The 12724-nt window shown below is 37.6% G+C and overlaps 1 protein-coding gene across 1 annotated transcript in view; it reads left to right on the top strand.

Annotated features, from left to right (window-relative positions):
* Positions 1-12724, top strand: part of ARAP2 (ArfGAP with RhoGAP domain, ankyrin repeat and PH domain 2) — a 187846-nt gene that overhangs the window by 43078 nt on the left and 132044 nt on the right. The window contains exon 9 of the mRNA XM_052642100.1: positions 1892-2070. Within this exon, the coding sequence (XP_052498060.1) occupies positions 1892-2070 (179 nt within the window). The remainder of the gene's footprint in view (positions 1-1891; positions 2071-12724) is intronic.

Below are 12724 nucleotides of genomic sequence, written 5' to 3'. Positions count from 1 at the left end.
CTAATATGGAGACTTAGTTTCAATCTACAATGACATTATCTCTAACCAGACCTGTCTTAAAAGGATCTGAGATACCAGGCAGTTTCCCAAACTTGGGTCCACCTTACTCTTTCCTTCTCAAAAATTTTTCCTACCTGGAATTCAGTCTGTCTGTCTGTTTTCCTTTTCACCTTGGTAAAACCACTTTTACATTTTTTTTTTTTTTCTGGCCCATTTTCCATCCTTCTAGAATCAGTTATACCTCAAGTATATGCCATTTCTTCTCCTTTTAGATTAAACACTTATCCACAATCATGAGTATTCTCTTGCATGGATTGCCTTTACTTACATATTGCTATCCATCTGCCTAGATGCTCATGCTAGGGTGCTGAAAACCTCAGGTGGTTCTGTTAATAGAACCTTCTATTTTCTTTGGTAGATTCATGATTCCAAGCTACCTTTTATTCTGAGTAATTCATTTTTTGATGAACACCTGTCAAACATACTCAAACATATTCAGAACCACAGCTATTTTTTCCATTTTCATTGTACTTTAAGTCTCTGTTGCCTTATTCCTGATCTCCTGCCTTCCAGTTTGTTCTGTCATCATCCTAATCTGTCCCTTTCTTGCTAAGAATTCTGAGATGGTTTTCTTTTGCTTCCATAATAAAGACCAAATTCCTTATCCTAGGCACTATAGGATCTCCAGCCATATTTCCCATCACTTCTTTGTGAGTTCAAAATTGTAAATTTACTTATTTATAATAGTCCCATGAGCAGATGTTCGTTGTTTGTTTCCTCTGCTTAAAATACTATTTTGCTTGTTTTCTTCCAAACTCCAGTTGGTTTTTTTTTTTTTAATTCTTCCTCATCCTCAAGACCTCACACAAATATCCTTTTTTTTTTTCTGCCCCTTATAGTGTCAAGAACAATGTCTGAGACTTAAAACATTTGATTCTCCTAATTTTAATACTAACTTGCTATATGACCTTCAGCAAATCCCTTACCTCCGTTGAGTTGATTCATATATTACTTGATACCATTTGTATGACACTTACAGTATTCTGTGTTCTATTATGTGTTCATATCTAACTTGACTTACAACTTTGATTGCTCTCTGGGGCCTGGATTGAATTCCTTTGTCTGTGACACAATATGCTGTAGTTGAAGGTCATGTAGTTTCTGTGGAAGGAGCGAGAGAACAAGTTTTAACAGATGAGATGCTATTGTTAGTGAAAGGTATGAGTGAACATCAAGACAAGCGCACTCTTGAATCGGTTCCAAATGCCTGCTACAAAGCAAGCTTTTCTGGATATTTTAGTAACTGTATTGCTGGGTACAATCTGTTACCTGTTCAGCAGCCGTATTACTTTTTTATATTAAAAAAGACAATCCAATCTCATGAGTAATCTAACAATGCTGCGTAGAGGATATGCATCATCTGGAGATCTTAAAATGAAGATTCTGATTCATCCATTCTGGAGGAGGGCCGGGATTTTGCATTTCTATTCAACTTCCAGGTGAAGCCAGTGATGTTGGTTACAGGACAACTGAGTACTGTCAGCCCTCTGTAACCTTGGGTCCCACAGTAAGCATGTTTTTGATCCTTGGTTGCTGGAATCTGTAGTTGGTGAACTTGGGGATGCACGGGGCTCGCTGTTATGAACTTGAGCATCTGCGGAGTTAGGTATCCCGTGGGGGCTCCTGAAACCAGGTGCCTATGAATACCGAGGAATGGCTAATAACCTAACAGAATTGGGCTGTTGCCCTGCCAACAGTAGCATTTAGATGGTGGTTCTGGGGAAGGATCTGTAAATGATCTATTTCAGAGAAAGTCAGTCTTTTTCCACATTTCTATGTGTTTATAGCTTATTAAGCATGGGTGTATATTTTCTCCTGTTTTTGTTTTCAGAGGAAAGAAATGACTGGATCAGCCTACTATTAAATGCACTGAAGTTACAGGCCCTTTCTTCACAGTCTCAAGCTGTTATTGCACCTGAGAAATGTGGATATCTTGAACTGAGAGGCTATAAAGCTAAAATTTTTACTGTGTTAAGTGGAAACAGCGTGTGGCTTTGCAAAAATGAACAGGTGAGCCACGTTACGGTGATTGCAGATTGTGGTTCCTCACAAAGATGACAAACTACAGTTACGGCCATGCTTTGTTTGACTTATTAGTGTTTTACTGATGGATGTTTGCTATGCTTTCTATACTCCGTTAAATGTAACAAAGAGTTGCTCTGTTGAATTTTCTCAGCTCCACTAGCAGCAGGAAGATAATCTACATCAAATTTGAGACTAGACATCACTCTTTGAAAGAACTGAGGAAATAGAGTCAATGAAAATTGAGTTTTGAAAAGTATTCTTTAGCTGAAGTAACATTACAAAACTACATGAGAGAATAATTAAGAACCAGTTAACCATTATAGCTGTTGAAGACATAGACCTCATTCTGTGCCTGTTGTAATTCTTTTGTTTTGTGACAGAAAATTTTAAAGGAGGCACAGGTAACATATTTTCCTGAATTTACAGGATTTAGGTTTATTTGTTTTGCAGCAGATATGTCACTTGCAGAGGAGATAATTTGCTAGAAGCCAGTGGTTTATATACACACAAACACGCATATGCACATGCACACATATACATATCACATAAATAAGATAAATTGTCAGTCTATTAATGTTGGTTAACATCAAAGGATTCAGTGGAGAATTTAAACGTTTTCAGGAGACTTATGTTAAAGTTTTAGCAAATTCTGTTAACTTCATTTGATTCTGTAGACTTTTTCTCTAACATATCTGGCTTTTAACATGTATAAGAAAATTACTTTCTTACCCCTTTTTAGGAATGAAGTTTTAATCTTTCAGCCTAGAATATATTAGATGCTAAGTCATTATCTATGGAATTAAGTAATGTGTTTGGATATCTGATCTAAGATGAAGTTACTTTGTGATAAATTATAATGGGTTATGATAAGGTAAAATATAAATGCTGACTATTTTCATAACAAAATAGAGATAACAACTCAAAATAAATAGTAGCTTCAAAAAAATTAACTATAGATCTTTATCCAAGCTTTCTTGTGAACTTCAGTGTGAACTTCTTCATTACAGTTTTGGGGATAAGATTTCTTAGCCAATTAACTGTGGAAAGCATCACTGAACAGTGTTGGCATATTAATAAGTTGGATAGTTAGCATATTCTTCAAGAAGAGTAGTGATGTACAGCTTAATAATGTGTATGAATTGAATGTGAACATTTTCAGTCTGTGAAGTAAGATGATTAAAACTTTTTTTAAAAATGGAATAAAGATGAGAAATACATAATTTGCATGTATCAGAATGGAAGTTTCTCTGCCAAATTAATGGAAGTTTTCATTTTTCACTTGCACAGACCTGATGGACTTAAAATTACTAGTTTCATTGTTACATTACTTAGATTGTCTAAGTTTATGTTATCCTTTAGAAGTAGGTGTTTTTCAGTTCAGTTCAGTTGCTCAGTCATGTCCGACTCTTTGCGACCCCATGAATCGCAGCATGACAGGCCTCCCTGTCCTTCGCCAACTCCCTGAGTTCACCCAAACTCATGTGCATCAAGTTGGTGATGCCATCCAGCCATCTCATCCTCTGTCGTCCCCTTCTCCTCCTGCCCCCAATCCCTCCCAGCATCAGGGTCTTTTCCAATGAGTCAGCTCTTCACATGAGGTGGCCAAAGTATTGGCATTTCATCCTCAGCATCAGTCCTTCCAATGAACACCCAGGACTGGTCTCCTTTAGGATGGACCAGCTGGATCTCCTTGCAGCCCAAGGGACTTGCAAGAGTCTTCTCCAGCACTACAGTTCAAAAGCATCAATTCTTTTGGTGCTCAGCTTTCTTCACAGTCCAACTCTCACATCCATACATGACCACAGGAAAAACCATAGCCTTGACTAGATGGACCTTTGTTGGCAAAGTAATATCTCTGCTTTTGAATATGCTGTCTAGGTTGGTCATAACTTTCCTTCCAGGGAGTAAACATCTTTTAATTTCATGGCTGCAGTCACCATCTGCAGTGATTTTGGAGCCCCAAAAAATAAAGTCGGACACTGTTTCCACTGTTTCTCCATCTATTTGCCATGAAGTGATGGGACAAGATGCGATGATCTTAGTTTTCTGAATGTTTAGCTTTAAGCCATTTTTCACTCTCCTCTTTCACTTTCATCAAGAGGCTTTTTAGTTCCTGTTCACTTTCTGCCATAAGGGTGAAAACTAGCCAATCTGATCACATGGACCACAGCCCTGTCTAGCTCAATGAAACTAAATCATGCCATGTGGGGCCACCCAAGATGGGCGGGTCATGGTGGAGAGGTCTGATAGAATGTGGTCCACTGGAGAAGGGAATAGCAAATCACTTCAGTATTCTTGCCTTGAGAACCCCATGAACAATATGAAAAAGCAAAATGATAGGATACTGAAAGGGGAACTCCCCAGGTCGGTAGCTGCCCAATATGCTACAGGAGATCAGTGGAGAAATAACTCCAGAAAGAGTGAAGGGATGGAGCCAAAGCAAAAACAGTACCTAGTTATGGATGTGACTGGTGATAGAAGCAAGGTCCGATGCTGTAAAGAACAATATTGAATAGGAACCTGGAATGTTAGGTCCATGAATCAAGGCAAATTGGAAATGGTCAAACAGGAGATGGCAAGAGTGAACGTCCGTCTACATTCTAGGAATCAGCGAACTAAAATGGACTGTAGTGAGTGAATTTAACTCAGGTGTTTTTAAAGTTTTGTTAATACTTTTTTATTAGCAAGAAGTTATATGAAATTCTTGCTTTCATATTAATATTTCAGCATGAAAAGCATAATGACCATTTGTACCTAACAAACGACCACCATTTATTAGGTACCAGGTACTATGCTAATTAATGTATAAACATTTCTTTTTCATCTTCCCCACAAATGTAGGAGAAGATATTCTCATCCATGTTTTATAGATGAGGACAATAAAGGATTAAGTAACTTGTTAAAGGGTTACAGTTCATCATGCAGAGTTTAAGACAAGAACTTTATAACTCTAAGCCTAGCTTCTTTGTCACTACATCAAAGTGTCTTTTTAAAGTGTATGTTGAAAAGAAAATTTCTGGCTTATGACCTTTCAGAAATAGCCTAAGGAGTCTTTCCTTGAATAACTTATTTGCCTAGGTGGTTCAGAGTATGCATTCAGTAAACACGTCAGACACACTTAAAGCAACACATTTACTGAGGAGGACAGTCTTCTTTTCCAGGAAGAAAAGTCTAATGGCATCTAATGAAGTCTTGGAATTAGAAACACTTTCATGTACAAGTAATACATGTAATCTCCTTAAAAATTAAATTATTCATGCTGGACTCTTCCTCATCTTTCAAGAAGTAAACCTATTTTTAATGAGTGTATATTTCAAGACTTTTTCAATGCATTAACTTTATGTACCCTTAGAAAGTGCATATTACTGTTTGTATATGTGGTCTTAAAAGATTGCATCATAATATATGGAGCTAGGTCTTAAAGGGACTTGGTCTTGAGTCATGTCTTCGGGAACTGGTTGGCTCAAACTAGATTGATAAACTAAGGAAGGCCCTTCATGGTTAAGCCTTGACATATTCCAGTTTCATCTGTTTTATATCCTGGTGTATATCTTTCTTTCCAAAGGAAGGTTGCTCATGGGTTTTCTCACGTGGTTGAGCAGACTGTGTAAAGAGCTTGAGTGATGGACTAAATAAGGAGCCCTTCTCATGAATGCAGAGGTCTTTTAGCTGTGTTTTAGGAAAAGCATTAAAAGATAGTGAAATAGTTAGATGTAAAAGTTTTATACACACAATACATGAAGTAATTTTTTTTTGAATGATAGGAAAAAAACTGAAAATGTAAGAGGTGTTAGATTTGAGTCTCTGTAACTTAATTTGTATTGGATCTAATTTAAGTTCATGCATCAAAACTTAATTTTAAAAACTGTGATTTTTATTGCCCACCTAATGTAAAGTATAAATAGAATAAAAAAGAAAGCTGATGTATACCCCTCTCCCTCACATATGAACTGTTTTCATTTTTCTTGCCTCTATTTGAACTATTTCCCTGGTGGCTCAGACAGTAAAGCGTCTGCCTACAATGTAGGAGACCCAGGTTCGATCCTTGGGTTGGGAAGATCCTCTGGAGAAGGAAATGGCAACCCACTCCAGTAGTCTTGCATGGAAAATCCCATGGATGGAGGAGCGTGGTAGGCTGCCTCTATTTATACATATAATAGTTTTACTAATTTTCTTTGGAAGTCATTCCAGAGCGAGTAAACAGAGAGTAGAGGTGGAAGGGTAGCTGCTCCAGCTTACGTTGAAGCATTAATAAAATGTAATGTTGGAAGCTTATTTAGAGCAAAGAAGATTGAACTGGGTGGTAGCAGTTCTGGGTTTTCATTCTTGCTCTGCTACTGATTGGCTCAGATAGTTAAACTAATCTCTTTCTGTTTGAATGGCATCCTGTGAAAAAGAGAGTAGGGTTACTATCTCTAAGGCCGTTATTTACATTTCATGTTAAAGTTCCAGATACCTGGGCTCTTTCCAGACCCATTGACTTAGAATTCCTGGGGCTTGCGATTGGAATCTCCATTCCTGTAAGGCATCCCAGTTGACTTAGTGACTGCTGACAAAAACCACACACAGTAAAACACTGCTCTGTGGGTTTTTCTTCTTTAAAAATTATAAGCATCCAGCAAAAGAGATAAGGTATTTCTGGAGCTGGAAAATATATAGAGCTCTCCTTTGTCAGCACTGAGTGCTGCTTTAGTTTGTCCTTTCTCTCCTTGGGCTTACTATACCTCTTTTCCTGGTTAACTTTCATTTAAGTGAATCTTTTTCCTGATGGAACATTTTGGAATGTGGGAACGTTTAAGTAGAAAGTTAAGAAAATCTTTATTAGTGGTAAAAAGTTTTTAAATTTTGAAGAACTGGTCTCAATAAATTGTGTATGGTTGTAAACTATAACTGCTGTTTTACTTTTTTTTAAATTTCTACAATCTTAATTTTTATATAAAATTTTAATTTTTCAGCTTATAAATTATATGATGACTATTTAATTCCTTTTTGTTAATGCAAACTTTTATTACCAGAGTGTGATCTATTGGAGAGATTAAAACTCCATTTGCAAAGTCAGCATAAAACAAAGTGCATGAAAAACAATTTGAAACTCTTAGTTCACATAAGTTCTTTTAACTCTGTGTGTATGTCTGGACATTTACTTTGATTTGTGGATTATTATTCATCTTTTCTTGTACTTTTCCTCTACTTCCAATAGGTGGCCTTAAGATTACCATGTCAAGCATCCATACAGATACACTTTTAATACTTTTTCATTTTTTCTGGGTCCATCTCTTCTATTAAATCAAGAACTTAAGTTTTGTAAGTTAAAAATGGCTGTTAGAATGGATTATCTGAACTATGGTCTTATTTTTGAAGTTCTTTACTTTTTAAGAAAAGTAGCATGATAATAGCAAGGAGATAGCAGTCTGCACATTCTTATCAACAGTTCACTGCCGAATCTAAACTCTACACAATTAACATGAACTTTTCATTTTATTAGGCTTCCCTGATAGCTCAGTTGGTAAAGAATCTGTCTGCAATGCAGGAGACTCTGGTTTGATTCCTCGGTGGGGAAGATCACCTGGAGAAGGAATAGGCTACTCACTCTAGTATTCTTGGGCTTCGCTTGTGGTACAGCTGGTAAAGAATCCCCCTGCAATGCAGAAGACCTGGGTTTGATGCCCGAGTGGGAAGATCCGCTGGAGAAGGGAACGGCTACCCGCTCCAGTATCCTGGCCTGGAGAATTCCAAGGACTATATAGTCGATGGGGGCACAAAGAGTCGGACTCGACTGAGTGACTTTCACTTCACTTTTCATTTTATCACTTGCCCAGTTCAAACGTTCAGTTTTTAATATCTTTCTTTCCCTTTCATTTTTTAGCAGATTGTTGAAATTAACTTGAAGTAGCTTCAAAGTAGGAGAAATGCCTTAGGGAATATTAGGGGTTTTTTTCTTTCTTTTTTTTTTTTTCACTTAGGCTATATGAAGATATGTAGTATTATATATAAGGTATTGCTGCTTGAGTGAAATTTCTGCCAATAGATTTGAGGCGAATTGAAGATAATTGACTTTGGTTTCCATTTGTGATGTTGTCCTGATATTCAGCCTCCCATCTTTTCCTGATGAGTTTTTGAATATCATGTTAATATTAAGGACTTCATTACAACCAGATGTCTTGCTTGGTGGGTTTGTGTATCCATTTAATGATAATTGTGGCATTGAGGTTTTAACTACATTCACTTGATTAAACATTCTCAAATCCGGGTGTAACAAGAGATTCATTCCCCCAGTGTAATGTTCCCCTGTGTCTGGTATGGGAATGAAATTCTAATAGAATTTAAATAGACCCCATAGGGCTCTGGCTTGTGTGGTGCAGAAAGAAGCAGCAGGATGGAGGTGGTGGCCTCAAATTCTCTGGGTTCTATATCTGGCCAAACTCTGCATCTGGTGTTTGCCCGGAAGTCTGATGCCAATGTCACACAATGCCACATCTGTTTTCCACAAATGTCTAAGCACCGAGTTCTTAAATTCCTGGCAGGGAAACCTGGCATCCATATTTCCAAAAATAGGTTTGAGATTTTAGCAAATTTGGGGTTAATAAACCCTTCTTTAATTTTTCTGTTTAGGAATGAAACCATTATTTTGCTCTTTCACTTTGTAGTTTTAAAAGGTAGCTTGAGCCAGGCTCTGTTACTACTAATTTGTACAGATAACCCATTTCTCTGTCTTGGTAAATATTTGTCACTTATTCTAACCTGAATGTTGAATATGGAATCATTGGTGTGAATACTTCCAGTCACTGTAAATGGATATATTCTTACTGTAGACAAATTCTGTATTCAGAACCTTCAAATGAGAGGACTGTCTGGATGTATTAGACTTTCATCTTGTATTTCTTCATTCAATTTTTGTAGCAGTTCTATAAAAAGTAGATACTACTGTCTTTATGTAAATGAGGAAATTGAGGTCTGGACAAATTAAGGCACTTGCCAGTAGTCATAGGGCCAGTAAATGGATCAGCCAAGATTCTCCCCCAGTTCTGACTCCCGGTGCTCACGATGTCATTACTACCTTTGCAGCATGAGACCTCTTCTGCCAAGCACGGCCATTCATGCTCTTTGGGATCACACATTGTGTGACAGCAAATTAACTGTAAAATATAGCTTCCTCCAGAGTCTGTGTTTAGCTTTAGGCTTTCCATAACAAGGTATTTTCTATGCTGTTGTTTTTTCACTACAGTGTATAGGATTTTAAAGGTTGAAGTTTGGCATGTTCCTGACTCATCCCTATTTTTTGAAAATGAAAATAGTGCTGACAGATTGTAGTTAATGGGTAATTTATTTTTAATTTTCATGAAAGTTTAACATTCATATTCCATTCCATTTTTTAACATTTATGTACACCTGATAGTTATTTTTAGGCATGCATTTTCTTGTAATTAACTTTTTAATAGGTAATATGTTCAGTTGGTTTCAATTTAATGGTAATAATAATAGCTATCTGGGACTAGATAGCACTTACTGCCCCAAGCATTCTTCTAAGCACTTTTTATGCATGAATTTAATCCTCATACAGTGATGCAGTAGGTACTACTGGTAGCCCTGATTTGCAGACAGATGAGCTGAAGCAAGCTAGGTACATCTGATCAGTCTGGTCTGGACTTTGTTGTTTGATCAGTCAAGAGTCACCTCCTTTGGGAAGAATATGAACTCAATACTCTCTTTTTTGGATTGGATTCAGTGTTTAGCCTACAGACATGGATTATTCTTTTATTGCACATGTTACAATTCTCTCTCATTTCTCCCCAGACTATAAGCTTCCCCAATACCCCATCTCATGCTTTTGAGCAGGCCCACCACTTAGCATAATTTCTGGCTGTCGTGAGGTACCTACTCAACACAGGTTAGCCATTTTAAAAATGGCTGTATCTTCTCTCCCTTCTTCACAGAATTGTTAGGAAAATCAAATCAGAGTTCATAGCTGTTTGTAAGCTTCAGAGCACTAAGCAAACAAGTCTTAAATCAATTATGGTGTGTGTGTGCTTAATGAAGACCAGTGCTTTTATATCCTTTGGATATTAGCAAAAGGATTGGCATGCAGGACACATAGGTTCTTGACAATCCAACGTGTCACTGTATTCTGACCATCCTGTTTCTAACCAATAGTCTTAATAACTTCAGGTGCTTTTTTCATAATCTGATTGCATGCTTTTTTTTTTTTTTGGCTCTGCTGAAGGCCTAGAGAAATGTTTATATCCTGATATTTAAATGACGTAGACTTGTACTGTTTAGATTCTACAACTGGTTCTGCTGTCTAATTCAGTGTTTCTTAATACTTGTTACATATGGAAATCGTAAGGTGGTAGTTTTGTTTTCTTTTTTAATTTAAAATCACTAGGCTTTGTCTTCTGATTCTTGGGATCAGAAACTCAGAGTGGAGGGAGGGAGAGTTCAACACAGGTAATTCTGATGAGGCTCTAAGAATGAGATATATTCTAAATATATTCTAAAGGGTATGTGACAAGATGGCTTAATGTCACCACAAATATTTTTTTAATAAGAAATGCAGTCATGTCATTTTAATAGCTCTCGAGAGCACTGACATTTATTTTGTTACTCTGCTGTACATTTTACAGACCATTTGTGCCGGTGAGTTCAGTGGGTACTCTAATTACTCAAAACCATATGGCCTTGGCAGGCAGCTGATAAATGGGTTACAGTTTCTTTCCAGGCTGAAAAATCATCTTTGCCTTGCTTGGGATGAATTTGGGGCCTTGAGCTGAACCTCACTTATTTTATTTTTTAACAGAAATTGCCTCTTTATATGTAGATATTTCACGACTTGCTTGTAGAAATGAGGCACCATCTCTTTAGGCTGGAGCCTTGATGAGTCTCATCAGTTTCCATCCAAGGTTGTCAGTCTTACCATCTGCTGGTCTGAGTGTATATTTCCGCCCTTAGTAACACAGCACCTGCAGGCCAGGCCCCCATCAGAGAATAATAATCAGAGTAGTCTGTTAGCCAGCTATTGGCAGAAGTTGCATCACGGAAAATTGGTGGAGGAGATGCAGCCTATTTTATTCTAGAGGTACCCCCATATCAAGCTGGGTCATCAGAAAGCTGTTTCTCTAAAGTGTCTTACCTTGCTAGCCCCATTTTATTTTCCCATTTATAAAAGAGAGTTTGAGTTTCCAATCACTTAAACATTGAAAGTTGATCCAACAGTTGCAGTATCCAGCAGGAACATTGGCATGGATGATTGAGAATTTGTTTCCTGTAATTATTAGTTAATTACTTGAAGTAAATAAGTTCTAGCATACTGTACCAGAACTGGCATTGAGGGCTGTGGGCACACTGGTACGTGGCAGGAGAGTGTACATAGTATGCTGTCATTCATAGTATGCTAGACACTAATAACTGTGCTGACATACTATGCTAGAACTTATTAAAATGGAGCATGTTGGAAAAGTTTGGCTTCCCTCCTGCATACATATCATTTAAGTACTGATTTTTGTTAGGTGGGCTTACAATACAAAGTGGAAGTATGTCACCTTCTTCCAGGTATTTCACAACACCTAGCATGGAGAAGGCGATGGCACCCCACTCCAGCTCTTGCCTGGAAAATCCCATGGACGGAGGAGCCTGGTAGGCTGCAGTCCATGGGTTTGCTAGAAGTTGGACACGACTGAACAACTTCACTTTCACTTTTTACTTTCATGCATTGGAGAAGAAAATGGCAACCCACTCCAGTGTTCTTGCCTGGAGAATCCCAGGGACGGGGGAGCCTGGTGGGCTGCTGTCTATGGGGTCGCACAGAGTCGGACACGACTGAAGCGACTTAGCAGCAGTAGCAGCAGCATGTCCCTGTATCTTTTATATTACTGATTCAATTCCTGGTTTGTTTCTCCCAACAAAAGGAGCCATTTGTTCTTTCATCAGAAAAAATCATATTCAGTTTACAAAGGAGTCATTTTCTCATTCTAACTAAAAATGTGTACCTTTTTAAAAACATGAAGCAAAACTTTTCTGCAGTTTGTGAATGGAAACCCTTTATGAGCATGGAAAATTAGTTGCATTGTTGTTTTATTCCACTTGTTTTATCAGCCAGGAATGCATTAGTATCTCTAATGACAAAAAACTGAAGGATAGTGTAAATAGATAGGGACTTGTTTGTTTTAACAAATTTCATGCTGAGGCCATCAGGGAACAAGATTTTCCTATTTTTTTTTTTTTTTCCTCACTCTGACATCCTTACAGTACAAAAATTTGTCCTCAGGCTTTTCATCTCAAGGATGCTTACATTCTAAAATGGCTTTGTTATTTCCCAAGAAGATGGAAAGGGGTGAAAAGTCTTGTCTCTCCCCCTTGCCCCCCAGGCTGGAAATTACTTGCATTTTATTGACCAAAACTCTGACATATGGCCCCTCCTAGCTGCAAGGGAGATAGGAAAATAGTACTTTTACTTTTAGCTTGTACAATAGGCGAGACAAAGAGAAGGCAGCTTCTGAGGTGTTTTTTTCACAGTCTCTGCTGAAAATGTCCTTCCTAAGAGTGGACCAATATTTTTTGCAGTTATCTTTAGTATGAATACTTTTTCCTAGCCATAATTTAATTTAGGAATTCAGAGCACATTTAATCTGAACCTATTGACAGA

This window comes from Budorcas taxicolor, chromosome 6 (assembly GCF_023091745.1).
Source record: "Budorcas taxicolor isolate Tak-1 chromosome 6, Takin1.1, whole genome shotgun sequence".
NCBI lineage: Eukaryota > Metazoa > Chordata > Mammalia > Artiodactyla > Bovidae > Budorcas > Budorcas taxicolor.
Note: the sequence above shows the minus strand (reverse complement) of the source record. Positions and strands in the feature narration are given on the sequence as shown.